This window comes from Rhinoraja longicauda, chromosome 13, assembly GCF_053455715.1.
Source record: "Rhinoraja longicauda isolate Sanriku21f chromosome 13, sRhiLon1.1, whole genome shotgun sequence".
Lineage (NCBI taxonomy): Eukaryota > Metazoa > Chordata > Chondrichthyes > Rajiformes > Arhynchobatidae > Rhinoraja > Rhinoraja longicauda.
Window position 1 is genome coordinate 777,943 of NC_135965.1, and position 22,680 is coordinate 800,622.

The 22,680-nt window shown below is 45.7% G+C and overlaps 2 protein-coding genes across 3 annotated transcripts in view; one reads left to right on the top strand and one right to left on the bottom strand.

The window, feature by feature from the left end:
- Positions 1 to 11,694, top strand: part of LOC144599113 (uncharacterized) — a 32,216-nt gene extending 20,522 nt beyond the window's left edge. Inside the window, exons 3-6 of the mRNA XM_078409832.1 lie at positions 388 to 561; positions 4,685 to 4,823; positions 6,339 to 6,535; positions 11,137 to 11,694. Coding sequence (XP_078265958.1) covers positions 388 to 561; positions 4,685 to 4,823; positions 6,339 to 6,535; positions 11,137 to 11,265 — 639 coding nt within the window. The 3' untranslated portion in view covers positions 11,266 to 11,694. The remainder of the gene's footprint in view (positions 1 to 387; positions 562 to 4,684; positions 4,824 to 6,338; positions 6,536 to 11,136) is intronic.
- A 2,094-nt stretch (positions 11,695 to 13,788) lies between these two features.
- Positions 13,789 to 22,680, bottom strand: part of LOC144599115 (leucine-rich repeat-containing protein 31-like) — a 37,027-nt gene continuing 28,135 nt past the window's right edge. For both annotated transcript variants that reach the window (XM_078409834.1, XM_078409833.1), the window contains exons 9-11: positions 19,243 to 19,410; positions 17,355 to 17,522; positions 13,789 to 14,461 (exon numbers count right to left, since the gene is read on the bottom strand). In XM_078409834.1, coding sequence (XP_078265960.1) covers positions 14,142 to 14,461; positions 17,355 to 17,522; positions 19,243 to 19,410 — 656 coding nt within the window. In that variant the 3' untranslated portion in view covers positions 13,789 to 14,141. The remainder of the gene's footprint in view (positions 14,462 to 17,354; positions 17,523 to 19,242; positions 19,411 to 22,680) is intronic.

The following is a 22,680-nucleotide window of genomic DNA, read 5'->3' on the forward strand; positions in this document are numbered from 1 at the left end:
CAGGAAACATGTTCCCAATGTTGGGGGAGTCCAGAACCTGGGGCCACAGTTTAAGAATAAGGGGTAGGCCATTTAGAACGGAGATGAGGAAAAACGTTTTCAGTCAGAGAGTTGTAAATCTGTGGGATTCTCTGCCCCAAAAGACAGTGGAGGCCAATTGTCTGAATGCATTCAAGAGAGAGCTAGATGGAGCTCTTAAGGATAGCGGAGTCAGGGGGTATGGGGAGAAGGCAGGAACGGGGTACTGATTGAGAATGATCAGCCATGATCACATTGAATGGTGGTGCTGGCTCGAAGGGCTGAATGGCCTCCTCCTGCACCTATTGTCTATAATATTTGCACTCCTCACAGCTCTGCAAAACAACTAAATGCTCATGTTATTTGCAGGTGGCTCCAGAAATAAAGGACCTGACGAATTTGAAGATTCTCGGTCTGACTGGAAACAGGTTCCGAACCTTTCCTCAGGAGATTTGCTTCATTAATTCTCTGGAGAAATTATACTTGGGACAAGATCATGGGATGAAATTGACCCATGTTCCTCAGGAGATCTCCCAACTTGTGGTAAGAGGCAGAAGACTTGGAGTGACTTCTAACTAGGCTGCGGCAGAATCAGTCCTAGCCAGATAGGTTTGGAGCAATTCTGAGAAATGGTTGTTTTTTACCCTCTTGCTCTCATAATTCAAGGAACCCACAGGAAAAGCTAGGAATCCAGACAAGCAACTGAGGCAGTCATCAAACAGAATGATTTTGTATTTGTCAAGATTGCTATGATTCCCAATTCAAGATAGCTTTATTTGTCATCCAATATTGGACGAAATTCAGTCACCCAACAGTCCAACAATAAAAGCCTCTTCCCCAAACTGTAAGACAAGACATAACAGCAGAATTAGGCCATTTGGGCCATCAAGTCTACTCTGCCATTCAGTCATGGCTATTTTTCCGTCTCAACCCCATTCTCCTGTCTTGTAACCGTAACCTTTGACGCCCTTCCTAATCAAGAACCTATCAACCTCCTCTTTAAAAACACCCAGTGTCTTGGCCTCCACAGCTGTCTGTGACAATGAATTCCACAGATTCACTCCCCTAAGTAAATTCCTCCTCATCTCCATTCTAAAAGCACGTCCTTTTATTCTGAGGCTGTGCCCTCTGGTTCTAGACTCTCCCATTACTGGAAATATCCTTTGCACATCCACTCTATTTAGACCTTTCATTATCTGGTAAATTTCAAGGGGATTCCTCCTTCATCCTTCTAAACTCCAGCGGGTACAGGCCCAGACCTTCAAACCATCTTTATACGTTAACCCAATCATCTTTGGGATACAAGGTTAAGCCTACTGTTTTCAATATAGGTATAAAAAGCTTTGGGATTTTCTTTAATCTGACTCAAAGCCATTTCATGGTATCTGCGGCCCTTCTAATCACCCGCTCGAGTTCTTTCCTGCTTTCAATAGACAATAGACAATAGACAATAGGTGCAGGAGTAGGCCATTCAGCCCTTTGAGCCAGCACCGCCATTCAATGCGATCATGGCTGATCACTCTCAATCAGTACCCCGATCCTGCCTTCTCCCCATACCCCCTCACTCCGCTATCCTTAAGAGCTCTATCCAGCTCTCTCTTGAAAGCATCCAACGAACTGGCCTCCACTGCCTTCTGAGGAAGAGAATTCCACACCTTCACCACCCTCTGACTGAAAACGTTCTTCCTCATCTCCGTTCTAAATGGCCCACCCCTTATTCTTAAACTGTGGCCCCTTGTTCTGGACTCCCCCAACATTGTGAACATGTTATCTGCCTCTAATGTGTCCAATCCCCTAATTATCTTATATGTTTCAATAAGATCCCCCCTCATCCTTCTAAATTCCAGTGTATACAAGCCCAATCGCTCCAGCCTTTCAACATACGACAGTCCCGCCATTCCGGGAATTAACCTAGTGAACCTACGCTGCACGCCCTCCATAGCAAGAATATCCTTCCTCAAATTTGGAGACCAAAACTGCACACAGTACTCCAGGTGCGGTCTCACCAGGGCCCGGTACAACTGTAGAAGGACCTCTTTGCTCCTATACTCAACTCCTCTTGTTACGAAGGCCAACATTCCATTGGCTTTCTTCACTGCCTGCTGTACCTGCATGCTTCCTTTCATTGACTGATGCACTAGGACACCCAGATCTCGTTGAACTCCCCCTCCTCCTAACTTGACACCATTCAGATAATAATCTGCCTTTCTATTCTTACTTCCAAAGTGAATAACCTCACACTTATCTACATTAAACTGCATCTGCCATGTATCCGCCCACTCACACAACCTGTCCAAGTCACCCTGCAGCCTTATTGCATCTTCCTCACAATTCACACTACCCCCCAACTTAGTATCATCTGCAAATTTGCTAATGGTACTTTTAATCCCTTCGTCTAAGTCATTAATGTATATCGTAAATAGCTGGGGTCCCAGCACCGAACCTTGCGGTACCCCACTGGTCACTGCCTGCCATTCCGAAAGGGACCCATTTATCCCCACTCTTTGCTTTCTGTCTGTCAACCAATTTTCTATCCATGTCAGTACCCTACCCCCAATACCATGTGCCCTAATTTTGCCCACTAATCTCCTATGTGGGACCTTGTCGAAGGCTTTCTGAAAGTCGAGGTACACCACATCCACTGACTCTCCCTTGTCAATTTTCCTAGTTACATCCTCAAAAAATTCCAGTAGATTTGTCAAGCATGATTTCCCCTTCGTAAATCCATGCTGACTCGGAATGATCCCGTTACTGCTATCCAAATGCTCAGCAATTTCGTCTTTTATAATTGACTCCAGCATCTTCCCCACCACTGATGTCAGACTAACTGGTCTATAATTACCCGTTTTTTCTCTCCCCCCTTTCTTAAAAAGTGGGATAACATTTGCTATCCTCCAATCCACAGGATTGCTCCTCAGAGGTGCAGTCTGATTGCATCCACTTAATCCTTGCATGCATTTCTTTTTGACTAAAGTTACAACCTCTGTTTATTCAAGGTTCCCTTACTTTGCCATCGTCATCCCTCTTCCTTACTGGAACATCCTGGTTCCGAACCTCAATCAAGTGGTCTTCAACCAACTCCCCTCATTGCCAGACATTGACTTTCCCAATAACAATTGCTCCCAGTGTACCCTTCCAAACTCCCGCCTAATATAGTTGTAGTTTACCTTATTTGAGTTTAGTACTTTCCTGCAATGTCCACCCTTCTCCCTGTTCAGAATAATCTGGAAATATGTGGAGTTGTGATCACGATCCCCAAAATGCTCTTCCACTGAAACACCAATCACCTGGCAAGACTCCTTTCCCAACACAAGGTCCAGTGTGTTCCCTTATCGGGTTGAACTATCCACATACCGTTTTGTAGAAACAAGAACTGCAGATGCTGGTAAATACCAAAGTGCTGGAGTAACTTAGCGGGTCAGGGAGCATCTCTGGAGAAAAAGGTTGGGTGACTTTATTTCAGACTGAAAGTAAAGGGGTGGGGGAGGGGCGAGTAGCTGGAGGCGAAAAAAGACCAGGACCAATCAGAGCCAGCCACCTCAGGCAGGGCGGTGTAGGAAAAAACCCTGCAGATGCTGGTATAAATGGAAGGTAGACAAAATGCTGGAGTAACTTAGCAGGTCAGGCAGCATCTCTGGAGAGAAAGAATGGGTGACGTTTCGGGTCGAGACCCTTCTTCAGACTGATGTCAGGGGAGAGGGTGGGACAAAGAAAGGATGTAGCAGGAGACAGGAAGAATAGTGGGAGAACTGGGAAGGAGGATGGGATAAAGAGTATTAGAGGAACTAACTGATGTTAGAGAAGTCAATGTTCATACTGCTGGGGTGTAAACTGCCCAAGCAAAGTATGAGATGCTGTTCCTCCAATTGGCGCTGGGCCTCACTCTGACAATGGAGGAGGCCCAGGACAGAAAGGTCAGATTGTGAATGGGAGGGAGAGTTGAAGTGCTGAGCCACTGGGACATCAGGTTGGTTAAGGCAGACTGAGTGGAGGAGTTGAGCAAAACGATTGCCGAGCCTGCGCTTGGTCTCGCCAATCTGGAGCAGGGGATACAATAGATGAGGTTGGAGGAGGTGCAGGTGAACCTCTGCCTCACCTGGAAAGACTGTTTGGGTCCCTAGATGGAGTCGAGGGGGGAGGTAAAGGGACAGGTGTTGCATCTCCTGCGGTTGCAGGGGAAAGTGCCTGGGGAGGGGGTGGTTTGGGTGGGAAGTCAAAGTTCTGCATGACTGCATGAGGTAGCACCAATGCAGTCGTCAATGTAGCGGAGGTAGAGTTCGAGGATAGGGCCAGTGTACGTCTGGAACAGGGATTGTTCGACGTACCCGACAAAGAGGCAGGCATAGCTAGGGCCGATGCGAGTGCCCATAGCTACGCCTCTGGTTTGGAGGAAGTGGGAGGAGTCAAAGGAGAAGTTGTTGAGGGTAAGAACCAGCTCTGCTAGGCGGAGGAGAGTGTTAGTAGATGGAGATTGGCTGTTTCTGCGGTCGAGGAAGAAACGGAGGGCTTCGAGACCATCTTACAGGGGATCCTTAAAGCTTCCAACGGAATCATGTTTAACAACTTGGAGCAGTCTGTTCAGTAAGCAATAAGCATAGTAATACTTAATTGTTCAGAGACCTTAGTCAATCTAACTGCAGCCTAAACTCATTATTTATGTTTGCAGAACCTGAAGGAATTGTATCTCGAGAACAATGAGATTGAGCACTTGCCATCAACTATTGGGACTCTGCAGAACCTGACCGTGCTGGACTGCCATGACAACCGTCTGCTCGAGATCCCCCACTCAATATCAGACATACACGGTATATTTCCATGTCCCCTCAGGCCGGGCTGAGGGCAGCTCAGGAAGTGCACATCATTCTCAAGTGCAATTAAAGAGCAGTTCACAGAACAAATATCAGTAATATTTGAGAAATTCAGAACTGCGAGGCTAAATACAGTTTTTGGAAATAGATTCCCAGCCTGTGTCGTCTGGAAACATACCCTCTGACTGACCATGACCACACTGGTCAAGTACCTAGCAATAATATTCCCATTTTCCTGTATCCAGTCAGCACTTTCTACACAGGCAGGTGGGGCTAGTGTAGAAGGGATCTGTTGGTAGTCTGTGTGGGCATGTTTCCATGCTCTATGATTCTATAAGGAGAGACTGCTTAGGCTGGGATACGCTGGGCGGTGACTTTATACAGGTGTATAGAATCATGAGGGACACATGAGGTGAATGGTCACAATTTTATACCAGGGTAGTAGTCTAAAACTAGAGGGCAAAAGTTTAAGTTAAGAGGGGAAAGATTCAAAGGGGACCAGACTAAACAAAGTGAAGGACTTTGCCGAAGTAAACGTTTCCAAGTTATTCAGAACATTTTCTTTACGTAAAGTACTTCACAACCAGTTAAAGCATTTGTTTAACATTTTAATTTAATTAACAGCAGTGGATTGAAATATTGGAATTCAATGTTAAAATGACCAAATCAGACCATTTGGGAACATCTTCCCTGATCAAAATAAAATTCAAATATATCCTATCCAAACTCTGCATAATTGAAAAATTCCAGCTAAGGAATTAGCCTGGTAAAACTCTTGGCACACTTGGCAGCACAGTCACCTTGAACGAGTGTAGTGACCAGAATCGCACAGAATGGAGACAAGAAACTACAGATGCTGGAATCTTTAGCAAAACCCAAAGTTCTGGAGGAACTCAGTGGGTCGGGCAGCATCTGAGAATTTAATGGACAGGTGACATTTCAGGTTGGGATCCTTCTTCAGACTGAACTGCACCGAACATTATGACATTTAAGGGGTCCTTTACACCCAAATCGTTAATTAAACCTGCTCCTTTACACCCAAATCGTTAATTAATCCTGCATCATTACAGAATACTAGATCTAAAACATCCTATGCCTTGGTTAGTTCCTCAACATTTTGCTCTCACTCAAGCATTCCAAATGTCATCTATAAACACTGGCTCATGGTTATCCTTGAAAATTTGATTTGTCCACATTGCATGATTGTTAAAATCATTAATCTTTCTTGATTTATATTCTGCCCCACTGTTTATATTATGAGATCTATATATTATCATCTAAGTAACTTCCAGTTTCCTTTCCTGATTCAGACTTTCCAGGAGAGTCAGTAATTTACTTATACTTTCAATTTAATATGCTGTATAGAATTTTGTGTAACACTGAATTCTCATTTTCAATCAACACTGCAAAGGGCCAGGGAAGGATCTCTCAGTAAACCAATGCAAACACTTGAAAAGACATTGCAGCAAATATTAACTTTTTGTACCGTTTAAAATTGTTGTTTTTCCACAGGATTACAGAAACTTCTACTGAACTGTAATCGAATATCACAAATCCCAGCAAACTTGGATCAATTGCAAAAACTGGAAATTCTATCCCTGGACAGAAACCCATTGGAGAAGCCATTAGACGAAATTTGCCTTCAGGGAGTTTCTGTCGTATTCCAATACTTACAGATGAAGAGGACCCAAAATCTCAAAGCAACCAAGGTTCTAGGATTTGTATTTTAAGATTTAAAAATAGAGCTGCTAAGCTATCAGTGTGGTGGGCAGCACTCCCATTTGTTATGATTGCTATGATTCCCAAAGCCTCTTCCCCAAACTGTAAGACAAGACACAGCAGCAGAATTAGGCCATTTGGGCCATCAAGTCTACTCTGCCATTCAGTCATGGCTATTTTTCCGTCTCAACCCCATTCTCCTGTCTTGTAACCGTAACCTTTGACGTCCTTCCTAATCAAGAACCTATCAACCTCCTTTTAAAAACACCCAGTGTCTCGGCCTCCACAGCCGTCTGTGACAATGAATTCCACAGATTCACTCCCCTCGGGCTAATTAAATTCCTCCTCATCTGCATTCTAAAAGCACGTCCTTTTATTCTGAGGCTGTGCCCTCTGGTTCTAGACTCTCCCATTACTGGAAATATCCTTTACACATCCACGCTATTTAGACCTTTCATTATCTGGTAAATTTCAAGGGGATTCCTCCTTCATCCTTCTAAACTCAGCAGGTACAGGCCCAGAGCTTCAAACTATCTTTATACATTAACCCAATCATCTTTGGGATACAAGGTTAAGCTTTCTGTTTTCAATATAGGTATAAAAAGCTTTGGGATTTTCTTTAATCTGACTCAAAGCCATTTCATGGTATCTGCGGCCCTTCTAATCACCCGCTCGAGTTCTTTCCTGCTTTCGTCATGTTCCTCAGAGGTGCAGTCTGATTCCATCCACTTAATCCTTGCATGCATTTCTTTTTGACTAAAGTTACAACCTCTGTTCATTCAAGGTTCCCTTACTTTGCCATCGTCATCCCTCTTCCTTACTGGAACATCCTGGTTCCGAACCTCAATCAACTGGTCTTCAACCAACTCCCCTCATTGCCAGACATTGACTTTCCCAATAACAATTGCTCCCAGTGTACCCTTCCAAACTCCCGCCTAATATAGTTGTAGTTTACCTTACTTGAGTTTAGTACTTTCCTGCAAAGCCCACCCTTCTCCCTGTTCAGAATAATCTGGAAATATGTGGAGTTGTGATCACGATCCCCAAAATGCTCTTCCACTGAAACACCAATCACCTGGCAAGACTCCTTTCCCAACACAAGGTCCAGTGTGTTCCCTTATCGGGTTGAACTATCCACATACCGTTTCAAGAAACTCTCCTGGATACACCTCACATCCTTTGCCCCATCTTAGCATTTGGCATTGAGCTAATCCCAGTAAATGTTAGGGGAAGTTAAAGTCACCCACTAAGGTAACCCTTTTGCTTTGGCAACTTTTGGAAATCTGCTTACATATCTATTGCTCTATCTCCCGCTTGCTATTGGGGGGGGGCTACAGTGCAATCCCTTTAGAGTGCTTGGACCTTCCTTATTTCCAAGCTCTACCCATATCTTCTCAGTGGATGAATCTTCCAGTTTGTAGTCTCCAAGTGCCACCCAACAGTCTCCCTAATTAGTAGGGCAACCTCTTCACTCTAATAGATTGCGTCAGAAAAGTGGAAACCCTGAAACGTGGAGCTGCTAGTTGTGTCCCTCTCGCAACTACGTTTCCGCAGTGGCCACAACATCATCGTCCCAAACAGCGACCCAGTCTCTCGGTTCATCTACTTTCTCCACAATACTTCTTGACACACTTCAGCCCATGTGCCTCACTATATTCCTTCACCTCTCCCTGCCCGTCCCCACTTTGAGTGTTACTGAACCTAACTATCTTTCCATCACTCCTTCCAATTTCTGCCCTATCACTCTGGGTCCCACTCCCCTGCCTCTCGTTTAAACTCTCCTGAGCAGCATGACATCCCAACTCCTGCACTCAACACCCTGACCAATGAGGAAAGCATTCCAAATGCCTTCTTTACCACTCTGCCTACCTTTGTTCCCATGTTCGGGCAATTATGCAATTGTGCTCCTCGGTGTCTGTTCTGCAGCACACTCCATGGCCCTGCCACTTAAAAAGCCTGATTTAAGTTACAAGAATGCAAAAGCTTGCACTTCATAAGGTCATAACGAATAGGAATAGAATTATGCCATTCGGCCCATCAGGTCTGCTATTCAATCATGGCTGATCTATCTCTCCCTCCTTACCCAATTCTCGTGCCTTCTCATCATAACCTTTGACACCTGTACTAATCAAGAATCCATCTCTGCCTTAAAAATATCTACTGACTTGGCCTCCACAGCCTTCTGTGGCAAAGAATTCCACAGATTCACCACCTATGACTAAATAAATTACTCCTCATCTTCTTCCCAAAAGAACGTCCTTTAATTCTGAGGCTGTGACCTCTAGTCCTAAACTCTCCCACATGTGGAAACATCCTCTCCACATCCATTCTATCCAAGCCTTTCAATATTCTGTATGTTTCCATTAGGTCCCCCTCATTCTTTTAGCAAGACCAGGCCCAGTGCCGACAAACACTCATGATAGGTTAACCCACTCATTCCTGGGATCATTGTTGTAAACCTCCTCTGGACCCTCTCCAGAGCCAGCACATCCCTCCTCAGATTTGGTGCCCACAATTGCTCACAATATTCCAAATGCATTCTTACCAGCACCTTATGGAGCATTAACATTACATCCCTGTTTTTGTATACAAGCCCTCTTGAAATAAATGCTAGCATTGCGTTTGCTTTCTTTACTACTGATTCGACATGCAGATTAACTTTTTGGGAATCCCACGTCCCTTTGCACCTCCGATTGCTGAATTTTCACTCCATTTAGATAATAGTCTACGCCTTTATTCCTACTACTAAAATGCATGACTCCACACTTTGCTACACTGTACTCCATTTGCCACTTCTCTGCCCACTCTCCCAACCTGTCCAAGTCCAGCCCCTCCACCTATTTTCGTATCATCCGCAAACGTTGCCACAAAGCCTTCAATCCCCTGGTCCAAATCATTAATATACAACATGAAGGTAGTGGCCCCAGCACCGAGCCCTTGTGCAAGTTGAATTACATCTGCCACTATTTGGCCCACAACCCCAGCACCGAGCCCTAGTGCAAGTTGAATTACATCTGCCACTATTTGGCCCACAACCCCAGCACCGAGCCCTAGTGCAAGTTGAATTACATCTGCCACTACTTGCCCCACTTCCCTAGGTTATCCAGATGCTGATGCCTTGGATAACCATTTTCACTTGCCACTACACCACTGATTACAGTGTCATCCTCAAATCTATGACCAGGTTACATATACATTGTGTGCAAATATTGCAGCAGAATAAAAAGTTTATGATTGCTCTGAAAAGATTAAATAGGAGATTCATCCGGAAAACCTCAATGGATCAAATGTTTCAGTAGACTGGATTGGCTGGTATATTTTCATTCAAACGGAAAAGACTAAGAAATGACTGATATGTAGCAAATTATCAGAGGCATAGATAGGGTAAACAGTAAGAAACCTCTCCCCATGCAGGTTTCTAACTAGAACACGTAGATTGAAGGTGCAAAGCAAGATATTGGTTGCAGGGTGGTTGGAACCAGGAACACACTGCCTGAAAGGGTGGCATAAACTCAACTTTTAGGAAGGAAAGAACTACAGATGCTGGTTTAAATCGAAGGTAGACACAAAATGTTGAAGAAGGGTCTCGACCCGAAATGTCACCCATTCCTTCTCTTCATAACGAGAGGATTTCAGTATCGGAGTAAAGAGGTTCTTCTGCAATTGTATAGGGCCCTGGTAAGACCACATCTGGAGTATTGTGTACAGTTGGTCTCCTAATTTGAGAAGGACATCCTTGTAATTGAGGCAGTGCAGCGTAGGTTCACGAGATTGATCCCTGGGATGGAGGGACTGTCATATGAGGAAAGATTGAAAAGACTAGGCTTGTATTCACTGGTGTTTAGAAGGATGAGAGGGGATCTTATAGAGACACATAAAATTATAAAAGGACTGGACAAGCTAGATGCAGGAACAATGTTCCCAATGTTGGGGAGTCCAGAACCAGGGGCCACAGTCTTAAAATAATGGGGAGGCCATTTAAAAATGTGAGAAGGACCTTTTTCACCCAGAGAGTTGTGAATTTGTGGAATTCTCTGCCACAGAGGGCAGTGGAGGCCAAATCACTGGATGAATTTAAGAGAGAGTTAGATAGAGCTCTAGGGGCTAGTGGAATCAAGGGATGTGGGGAGAAGTTGGGCACAGGTTACTGATTATGGATGATCAGCCATGATCACAATGAATGGCGGTGCTGGCTCGAAGGACCAAATGGCCTCCTCCAGCACCTATTTTCTATGTTTCCAGAGATGCTGCCTGACCCGCTGAGTTACTCTAGCATTTTGTCTCAACGTTTAGGTATGTGGACCAGCACTTCAGTCTCCAAGGCATAGAAACTATGGACCAGATAATGGTTAACATGATTAGTGGAGATTACTGGATGTTCAACATTGACAGACAGGCAGAAGGGTCTATGTTTGACCCAAAATATTATCTCTATTTCCACAGTGAGCCCAAGTCATTCAGCTTTCTTTTATTTGAGACATATGGCACTTTTACACATATTGTCCTTGCATGTGATACTCTCCTGAATAAGCAGCATCCCCCATCTTGCCCAAGAACAATGTTAATTCTGTTTTCATTCCTCCACCCACAGCTGCAGGCCTGGTGGAGGGGATTAATGGTGCGCAAGGAGATGGGACCTTTTCAAAATCTGTTTCCCAAGAAAGACAAGAAAGGGAAAAAGGACAAGAAGAAGAATACAAACAAAGGAAAGAAAAAGTAATAAACATTAGAATCTGAAATCAAATCACTTAAAATGGATATTTTTAAGAGGGAGACTGATATATCTTGATTAGTCAGGGGTTATGGGGGGAGAAGGTAGGAGAATGGGGTTGAGAGGGAAAGATGGATCATCTATGATTGAATTGCGAAGTAAACCTGATGGGCCGAATGGCCTCATTCTGCTCCTATAACTTATGAACATTATATTGAGGCCTCTAATTTATGGACGAGAAAAAACTGTTGATGTTAAGTTCACAAATCTGTATTTGCTGGTTCTTTCCTGCTGTTTTGTGATCAAGCGGACTTGACATCTCCAACACAAATGGTAATTTTGGCAACGCAAGACTTTGAATATTTGTCCGAGTGAACCACGTTTCAATAAGAGACTCAACAGATGAGCATTGTGGTGTTGCTCTACTCTCCTATAATTGCCAAACCTATCATGTCAATAAACATTTTCATAAGTTCTAGTATGAATTATAGAATGAAGTATACAGTTCATAAGTTTATTGAAGTAAAATAGATAAAGGTATTGCAGTGCTCAACTTCATACATAGACACGACAGGTAATTATTTTGTGCAGAAGTTATTTGTAATGTCATCAACAGCATTGACTTACCAGTGTCCTGCTCAGACAGCCAGTGAGAATCATCAAAACCACGGATGCATCCAGGCCCATTGACAGCAGGGTTCCTTCAGGCAGTGTCAGCTGCATTGGTGACCTGTGTTCTACCACAATGTCAGGAGATTCACTCACCAATTACATAACATTCAACGCCTCAGAAAGGTGTGCACACCTGCATTCCACAACACCTTCAGGCTTTGCCCTTTCACACAGAAGACTGAATGTGTGAAGTTCACTATCCAAATGAGTTGTAGAGGACTGTTTGCTGAGTATTAATTTGGCAGACATCATTACGTTTTTATTTTAGTTTTAGTTTAGTTTAGATACAGCATGGAAACAGGCCCTTTGGCCCAACGAGTCTGCACTGACTCGCGATCCCTGTACACGAGCACTATCCTACACACACTAGGGACAATTCACATTTTTACCAAGCCAATTAACCCACAAATTTGATTGTGGGAGGAAACCGAAGATCTCAGAGAAAACTCTGGCTGGTCACGGGGAGAACATACAAACTCCGTACAGACAGCACCTGAGGTCCGGATCGAACCCAGGTCTCTGGCGGTGTGAGGCAGTAGCTCTACCACTATGCTACTGTGCTGCCCTAAAGGAATCAAAGTTGGCCAAGGAAAGTAGCACTAAGGTAAATGACCAGCCACGGTACTTGTGAAGAGTGGATCAGGCATGAGGGGCTACTCTGCTCCTATGCTGTCTGCTTGTCAGCATGGGCCGATTAATGTCAAGCCCTTGAAGTGCCAGGCAATGATACTCAGATGAGTCAATTGAAACTTGGCTCCAGGGCAGGACTAGCATACGTAGTTAGGATAGGATACAGGAAAGAAGGGGGGGGGGTGGGAAGACAGTGGTGGCTATATTGATTAAATAAACAAACAAATGATAAGCAATTTCAACTGTGAGGTATATAGAAAAGCAAATCTCTGAAAAGTCCAAATGTGTAATAACACTGCTAGAGTAAGAGTGGACATTTCAAGTTGCTTTTTCAATTAAAAAAAATAGGATATAGGCTTAAGGTCAGATGGAGGAGTTTTAAAGGGTTCAGAGGAATAAGCTTCTCCCCATTGCTCCAAGTCAGTGGTTGATATTTGGAGGTATCACAAAAAGCTGGAGTAACTCAGCGGGCGGGCGGGAGGGCCAGGCAGCATCTCAGGAATGAATGGGAGACGTTTCGGCTCGAGACCCTTCAGACTGATGTCGGGGGGGGGGGGGGGACAAAGATAGGATGTAGTTGGAGACAGGAAGACGGTGGGAGAACTGGGAAGGGGGACGGGAAAGAGAGGGACAGAGGAACTATCTGAAGATATATTTGGTTGGAGTTATGAAGGTTGATATTTGGAACTCACTGCCAGAGGTGGTGGAATCAGATACAGATCACTCATTTAGACAAACAAGGTCTGTATAGGCTACAGGCAAGGAAGAAGGAAAGAGATCTGGTGCAGGTAAATGGGATCAGTGTAGATGGGCTGGGTCAAAGAGCCTGTTTCTGCACAACTCAATAACTAATATTAACTGGGATAGAGGGCAGAGAGTATTAAATCACGTTGTGGAGAATGTGTCCAGCCAGGATGCAGCAAGATCGTACGAGGGTGGGGCTGCTCTGGGTTTCATCTTAGGGAAGAAAACCAGGATGAGTGTTTTTCTGGCAGTAGTCATAATTCACTTTGATTTAATGTAGATGCATAAAAAGGACAATTATTGTTCGTTAGAGCCCCAGATTATGCAAACTAAATGAATAGACTAAAAACCATAAGCCATATTACTACTGCAAGGATTTTTAATGCAAATTATACACAGCTATCTTGACAACTACAGTAGCAATAAAGCAAATAACCTTTTGGAAGCACTGCATACTCCAGCCTCAGAGACCATTTCAGAATGGCCTCACCTCATCCAAACGTCACTCAGTATTTGCAATCTGTACAGTTATCCTTTTACCAAGTGTCACCGTGCCAATATTTTATATACAGCCTCGTTAACCAAGTACATTGTTTCTTTAAACAACATAGCCACCACTGTCTCCCCCCTCCTTTCCTGTATCCTATCCTACCAAGTACATAGCCGACCTTTGGAAGAACAAGATCTAAGAATGCATCAGAAGGAATTGGAGTGTTTGAAGTTTACCTAGAGTTTGATTGTGTTATAATGACCGGGCCAATTCATAAATTACTAGTGCTGTATACGTATTCTATGTTTAGTGCTTCATCTTTCAATGTTTCTCAGCAAAAGCTGACAGACTAGTAGGTAAAATGGATATTGCGATTATTGTTCTTGTTGAAAGTATCCAGAAGTTCACGTTGGGAGGCAGTGATGACCCAGTGGTGCATCCCCAACTCCACGAGCGAGGGGAAGCGAGACAGAGCGTGCAGCAGATCCGTCAGCCAGGGGCTGCATTCTCGATGACTCAAAGGCATGAGGCCAATGTCCAGGTCACACAGCAACTTCAGTCCATTTACTTCCTGCAAAAACACCATCCACGATTGGTCATCGACTGTGTTATTGTATGTTAAATGCAGCATTTCGAGGCTCGATAGAAATCCAGTACATGAGAGGGACGCTGAAGAGAGAGCAAAGGCTGCAGTCAGTTTGATCTTTTATGTCCAATGTGGTGAAGCTGCAGTGCAAACTTCCCATTTCCCTTCTCCCCCACAGAGGCTGAACCTGTCAGCAGCCCTGCATGCAGCTGGGCCCAAAGGTAAAAGCAGCAAAGCCAGACTGCAATGCCAACACCTCCTCTCAACCCCACTGGAATTAGCAGTCCACTGTATGGCACACACTTCAGTCACTCATTCCACTGCAAACCAGTAATGACAGACATTTAAGAAGATAGTTCTTAAATGCAAGGATATGGCCTGATGAGAAAGAAAGTGAAAGGTGCCCCATCCTTGGCCAAATATGGAAGGAAGGCATCAAATTGAAGGGAAAAGCAGATGAATTTGGAAAGACGGTCGAGGTTGGGAAATTTTGGGAAAACAGCAAAATTACAACGAGGGCAACCTGAAATCTAAAATAAAAATGTCTACAGAAACCACGTCTGTTCCCAATTTCAACCATCCTTAGATCCCTTCTAACCTCCTTGCCCCAATCCTAAACCTATGCCCTGTTGTTTTAGTACAGGCAGGAACAGGTCCTTTGGCTCACACTGACTGCACCAACCAATCTAGTCAGTTAGACAGCAAAGAAACAGGCCCTTCAGCCCAACTCATTCATGCTGACCAAGAACTCTATCTGAACTTAGTTCCATTTGTGTAATTTGGCCCATACACCTACTGAAATCACCTTGTCCCAGTTTAGGACCCCAACTCGAGGACTAGCTTTATCTTTTTTCAATTACTACCTTGAAGCTTACCCAACTATGAGTAGACATTGTTTTAGGTCAAGACCCTTCTTTGGACTGATGCTTTCTTTCCAACTTTTCCCAGTTTCAATTAAATACTGTACACAGAAATGCCAACTCTGTTTCTCTCCACACAAAGTTAAATAATACTGCAACCTCAATAGCATAGACATTGATCAGTCTGAAGAAGAGTCTCGACCCGAAACGTCACCCATTCCTTCTCTCCTGAGATGCTGCCTGACCTGCTGAGTTACTCCAGCATTTTGTGAAATAAATACCTTAGACATTGAGCAAGTACATCAACAAGTATGTTATATGTAAAACAGCTACCCAACACATATGTAAGCAGTTTAATCAGATTGCCAATCCTTTCCCAAAATCTCCTGATTCCCGCCTTGGTACAGATGTTGTCAGAGGGATTTTTCCCCAAAGATCTAGGTCAACTTGGAAAACAGGCCAAGTGGCAGACCGAATGCAACATGGACAAGTGGGAGTGATGGAGTTTGGGAAGTTAAACCATAGCAGAACATGCACAGCGAAGGCAAGGCCCTGGGGAATGGTGTAGAACAGAAAAACTAAGGGTAGAGGTACATCGTTCTTTGAAAATAGCAACACAAATAGACAGGATGTTGAAGATGACATTTGGCACACTATTCACCAACACAGTATTGGGTAGAGGAGTTGGGATGTCATGTTACAGTTTACAAGATTTGGTGAGACCACATTTGATGTATAGTCTGCAGATTGCAGGGGTGGCACAAGAGTCCCGGGTTTGATCCTGACCTTGAGTGTAGTCCACGTGGAGTTTGCATGTTCACCCTGTGACTGTGGGTGCTCCTGGTTCCTCCTACATCCCAAAGATGGGTGGGTTTGTAGCCTAATTAGCCCATGTATGTCGGGAGTAGATGAAAAAGTGGGATAACGTAGAACTAATGTGAACGGGTGATCAATGGACAGCATGGACTCAGTGGGCTGAAGGGCCTGTTTCCATGCTGTATCTTTAAACTAAACTGAACTAATCTGCTTGTCCTGCTATAGGAAGGTATCTCATTTAGCTGGAAAGGGTGCAGAAAAGATTCACCAGATTGTTACTCAGATTTGAGGGATTGAGTTACAAGGAGAGACTGGGATATCATATCATATCATATCATATATCTACAGCCGGAAACAGGCCTTTTCGGCCCTCCAAGTCCGTGCCGCCCAGTGATCCCCGTACATTAACACTATCCTACACCCACTAGGGACAATTTTTACATTTACCCAGCCAATTAACCTACATACCTGTACATCTTTGGAGTGTGGGAGGAAACCGAAGATCTCGGAGAAAACCCACGCAGGTCACGGGGAGAACGTACAAACTCCTTACAGTGCAGCACCCGTAGTCAGGATCGAACCTGAGTCTCCGGCGCTGCATTCGCTGTAAAGCAGCAACTCTACCGCTGCGCTACCGTGCCGCCCTAAGATAAGCTGAGACTTCTTGCCTGGAGCTTGGAAGATGAGGGATAACCTCATAGAAGTATATAAAACCATGAGAGGCATAGACAAGAAGACTTTTTTTCCCAGGATAGAGGGGAGCAGAACTGGGAGGACACAGGTTTAAGGTGAGGGGAAGGTTAAGAGATCCAAGGGGCAGTTTCTTCATGCAGAGGCTGGTGCATATATGGAACGTGGCCAGAAGAGGCTGCAGAGCCAAGTAGCTTATCAAGGTTTAAAAGACATTTAGACAGGTACATGGATAGGAAAGCTTTACAGCCAAATGGGATTAATATGGGTAGGCACCTTGCTTGGCAGAGAAGAGTTTGCTGAGGGGCCTGTTTCTGTGCCATATGATTCTATAACTCATCTATTGTGTTGGGAATGTTCCAAGGTCCCTATGGGTAGACTGAGTATATTTGAAACCACAATCCAGGTACTCCTCAGCTTACGATGTTTAGACTTGCGACAGTTCGGCGTTGCGATGGTGTAAACGGCAGGGACTTACAATACCTTTGGTTTACGATGGGTTTCTTGGAACGGAACCCCATGAGAAGCTGAGGAGCACCTGTATAAGGGGGTGCATTATGCCTGCACATTGACTCATTTTAATTCACAGATTGACTAACTGTGAGATTACCAAGAGCTGCCATGTCGCTGCCAGTCAGGTTACAGCTGCACAGTTTCAGCACCCGGAGGCGGCTCTCATTTTGCAACATCTGGAGAAGTTCTCCCAGATTTCCACCGAGGCTTTTATTCCAAGACAAATCCAAGATCTCCAGCTCTGTCAAGTGTGGGAGGGTGTCAGCTGGAAGATTAGAACATTTGAAACCGTTAATAAACTTCCCGTTAATCTAAAGTCAGGTGGAACTGAGTGTGCAGAAACCAGTTGAACAATGTCGGGTCACATTGGACCACACTCGAGGTCTGGACATACCTCAGGACTCATCCCAGAGGCCAACACTTTGCAACTTTACAGCAGAAAGGGGTCCAGGTCCACACAACAGGGAACAGCTCTGCCTAAGACCACAAAAACTGCAGAGAGTTGCTGATGTTGCCCAATCCATCACACAGACCAGACTCCCCATCATTCACTCCATCGACACTTCACGATGCCTCAAAAAATCAACCTACATGATCAAAGACCTGCCCCACTCCACTCATTCCTTTTTCTCCCCCCCCCTGTGCGACTGAAAGTACAGAACTTGAAACTGCACACCACCAGGCTCAGGAACAGCTTCTTGCTCTCTGTTATCAGGCCTTTGAACGGTCCCTCTATAAGCTAGAGTACTGTCTGATTCACCTCTACTCCATTGCAGGCATTGGACTTTGTCTCTGGAACTGGTACACTACGACCTTAAGAACTATATTATGCACTCTATCTTCCACTTTGTTCCACCTATTTTACTGGAGCTTGTCCTGATTGTATTATCTGATCTGATTGAATAGCAAGCTGTACCTTGGTACACATTACAATAATAAATCTAAACCTGGTGCAGAGGTGCAACTGGATATCAAGCAGCTTTGCAGCGTGTCTGGCTGAGTCCACACCCAGGGAGGGACACAGTAAACAGCCCCACCATGCAATATAACCTGCTGATCTATCTCGCCTCAACCCCCCTGCCACTTCCCCACAACCTTCAATTCCTTGATCTTTCAAATATCAACCTCCACCTTAAACAGAGCTAATGATCTGTCCTCCACCACTGTTGGGATGAGAGAGTTCCAGAGATTCACCACCCCCAGGGAAGAACTTTCTATGTATCTCAGCATTAAATGACTGGCCCTTTATTTTGTAGCCCACCCTCGTGTTTGTGACTCTCCCACTCTTGAAAACATATCACATCTTTCCTTCAGGTAAAGGAATCAAAGACATGCTATTTGCCTTCTCAAGTACTTGCTGAACCTGCCAAGTAGCATTTTATGATCCAGGCACTCAAACACGCTGATCCCCCTGAACTATTTGTGGTCTCTCCATTGACTAAATGATTTGTCTTTTGGTTCCACTTACTGCAGTGCTCAACCTCATACTTCCCATCCAATCAATTGAACCACATCTTGTTGCAGAATCTAACAGTTTGATGCTTTGAAAGACAATTAAGTTGTTGAAACATCAGAGACATTAAAAAATTGTTCAAATATTTAAAAGTTTCAAACCCATCAAAAGACTAATTACATTAATAAAGCTGGGGCCAAGGCTCAGCATTGAACAGGGTAGCCACCCGTGACAGACAGCCACCCCCTCGTGGTAGGGCTGGGGTGGATCGGAGCTGTCTGCAAGTCCGAGTTGAAACTTGCTGCAAATTTGGAAATAGTTCCCGGGAGCTGGCAGCGATCACTGGAGTTCTTTGACCAGAAGGACCGCAGCAGTCAGTTTGGCTCAAGAAATGTTGGGCTTTGAGGACATGCACATCCCAAAGTAACGGAGCCATTCGCTAACATAGAAAGATTGCAAAATACAACATCGCGCTTGTAACATAAATGTTTACATTCACATTTTGACCAAATCAAAACAGCACAATTCTCACCTAATTCCACAATGGATTCTTTGGTTAAATTACAACTGCTGGCAATAAGATTTTTGAATTTCGGTAAAAAGCGAATCCGTGCAATCAAATGCTTCACAGTGTCTCCGATGTTCTTATTCAGTGCTAAATTCAGCACTTGCAGATTCGTCAGTAAGGGAAGTATTTGTGCTGCAAGAATAGACAACAATAATTCTATTTAATTAATACCTTCTGCTATGTCCGGACAATCCAAAATAAAGTCCACAGGCAGCACAAACGCAGGAAACACGCTGCCTGGAGGATCAACATCAACATCACATCCTTGTTCAGCTGAGTTATTCCCTAATACTTCACTTCCTCTTACAACTTGCTGTTCTAGACTGCAGATTAATTTAACAATCCCACCCGATCATATACATTGGAAGGCAAATAGTTAAACCTCCAGAGTAAACATCTGCAAAAGCCAGACGCTAGGCCACGAGAGATCAATGCAGAGCCTTTCCTGCCAAGAGCAATATCATCTCAATCCAGTAACTTGAGTAAACATGTGTTGGAAGGAACTGCAGATGCTGGTTTAAACCGAAGATAGACACAAAATGCTGGAGTAACTCAGCGGGACAGGCAGCATCTCTGGAGAGAAGGAACGGGTGACATTTCGGGTTGAGATGTCTGAAGAAGGGTCTCGATCTGAAACGTCACCCATTCCTTCTCTCCAGAGATGCTGCCTGCCCTGCTGGGTCCTGCTGGGTCCCGCTGGGTCACTCCAGAGATGCTGCCTGTCCTGCTGGGTCCCGCTGGGTCTCTCCAGAGATGCTGCCTGTCCTGCTGGGTCCCGCTGGGTCACTCCAGAGATGCTGCCTGTCCTGCTGGGTCCCGCTGGGTCCCGCTGGGTCTCTCCAGAGATGCTGCCTGTCCTGCTGGGTCCTGCTGGGTCTCTCCAGAGATGCTGCCTGTCCTGCTGGGTCCCGCTGGGTCCCGCTGGGTCTCTCCAGAGATGCTGCCTGTCCTGCTGGGTCCCGCTGGGTCTCTCCAGAGATGCTGCCTGTCCTGCTGGGTCCCGCTGGGTCTCTCCAGAGATGCTGCCTGTCCTGCTGGGTCCCGCTGGGTCTCTCCAGAGATGCTGCCTGTCCTGCTGGGTCCTGCTGGGTCTCTCCAGAGATGCTGCCTGTCCTGCTGGGTCCTGCTGGGTCCCGCTGGGTCTCTCCAGAGATGCTGCCTGTCCTGCTGGGTCCCGCTGGGTCTCTCCAGAGATGCTGCCTGTCCTGCTGGGTCCTGCTGGGTCTCTCCAGAGATGCTGCCTGTCCTGCTGGGTCCTGCTGGGTCCTGCTGGGTCACTCCAGAGATGCTGCCTGTCCTGCTGGGTCCCGCTGGGTCTCTCCAGAGATGCTGCCTGTCCTGCTGGGTCCTGCTGGGTCCCGCTGGGTCTCTCCAGAGATGCTGCCTGTCCTGCTGGGTCCCGCTGGGTCTCTCCAGAGATGCTGCCTGTCCTGCTGGGTCCTGCTGGGTCTCTCCAGAGATGCTGCCTGTCCTGCTGGGTCCTGCTGGGTCCTGCTGGGTCACTCCAGAGATGCTGCCTGTCCTGCTGGGTCCCGCTGGGTCTCTCCAGAGATGCTGCCTGTCCTGCTGGGTCCTGCTGGGTCCCGCTGGGTCTCTCCAGAGATGCTGCCTGTCCTGCTGGGTCCCGCTGGGTCTCTCCAGAGATGCTGCCTGTCCTGCTGGGTCCTGCTGGGTCTCTCCAGAGATGCTGCCTGTCCTGCTGGGTCCTGCTGGGTCCTGCTGGGTCACTCCAGAGATGCTGCCTGTCCTGCTGGATCCCGCTGGGTCACTCCAGAGATGCTGCCTGTCCTGCTGGGTCCTGCTGGGTCCCGCTGGGTCACTCCAGAGATGCTGCCTGTCCTGCTGGGTCCCGCTGGGTCACTCCAGAGATGCTGCCTGTCCTGCTGGGTCCCGCTGGGTCACTCCAGAGATGCTGCCTGTCCTGCTGGGTCCTGCTGGGTCCCGCTGGGTCACTCCAGAGATGCTGCCTGTCCTGCTGGGTCCCGCTGGGTCACTCCAGAGATGCTGCCTGTCCTGCTGGGTCCTGCTGGGTCCCGCTGGGTCACTCCAGAGATGCTGCCTGTCCTGCTGGGTCCTGCTGGGTCCCGCTGGGTCACTCCAGAGATGCTGCCTGTCCCACTGAGTCACTCCAGCACTTTGTGTCCATCCTTGAGAGAACAATCTTATCTGGAGATTAGATGGAAGATGTGGAAGAAAGCCATTTCGTCCACATCCTCAATAGATCGGGTAGATGCATCGAGTCTCATGCCCAGAGTAGGTGAATCGAGGACCAGAGGACAAAGGTTTAAGGTGAAGGGGAAAAGATTTAATAGGAATCTGTGGGGTAACTTTTTCACAGAAAGGGTGGTAGGTGTATGGAACAAGCTGCCAGAGGAGGTAGTTGAGGCTGGAACTATCCCATCATTTAGAAAACACTTAGACAGGTACATGGATAGGAGAGGTTTGGAGGGATATGGACCAAACGCAGGCAGATGGGACTAATGTAACTGGGACATGTTGGCCGGTGTGGGCAAGTTGGGATGAAGGGCCTGTTTCCACACTGTATCACTCTACGACTCAATTCCCTTAATACCTGTAAATCCATCAATCCGTGTTTTGACTTGTGGAGATTCAGTCACCGTGTTTATTCAAAACATGGATCTAATTAATTTTGCCATGTCCAGCAAACCCATCATCCCAGGACCTCGTCTAGCTAAAGGGTCTGAAACATTGGCTTGGCCACATCCGCAGTAATTGACCAATCCTGGTCACCACACTGTCGGAAGTACGTGACTACACTGGAGAGGAGATTCGTCAAGATGTTGTCATATTTCTGAACACAGAACAATCAAATACTTGCAGCAGCACAACAGGTTTGGAAACCCAGTATTCATTAGATAACATCTAAACATAGCACAAAAAGTAAGGAAATTTGTGTTTGATAGATTATTTCTTTGTTGTAACAATGCTTCTTGGCAATAAATCTTATACCGTTGGAAAGCCTGTTTATTTCCCTTTTAAATGGTGCCACATTTGTAAGGAACATGCATTTGTGGGATGAGCAGCAGAGCTGAGTATGTGGGTTGCGCCCATGAAAAATCTGCCAAATCTTCTCTGCCAATGCCAAACAGCTTATTCTGCCATTGACTCTTGTTCGGTGTTGTTTGGTGGATTGGATGATTGAAGTCTGAAGAAACAAGACATATTGGCAATTTAACAATTTATTCATTTAATAAACAGGAGCCTCAGTAGTGTGTGGAAGAACCATACACAGCCACAACAGCCTGGCACCTCCTCCTCATGCTGGTCACCAGCCTGGTCACACACTGTTGTGGGATGGCATCCCATTCTTCAACCAGCATTTGTCGCAAGTCAGCCAACGTGGTTGTGTTGGTCACTCTGGCACGAACAGCACGCCCAAGC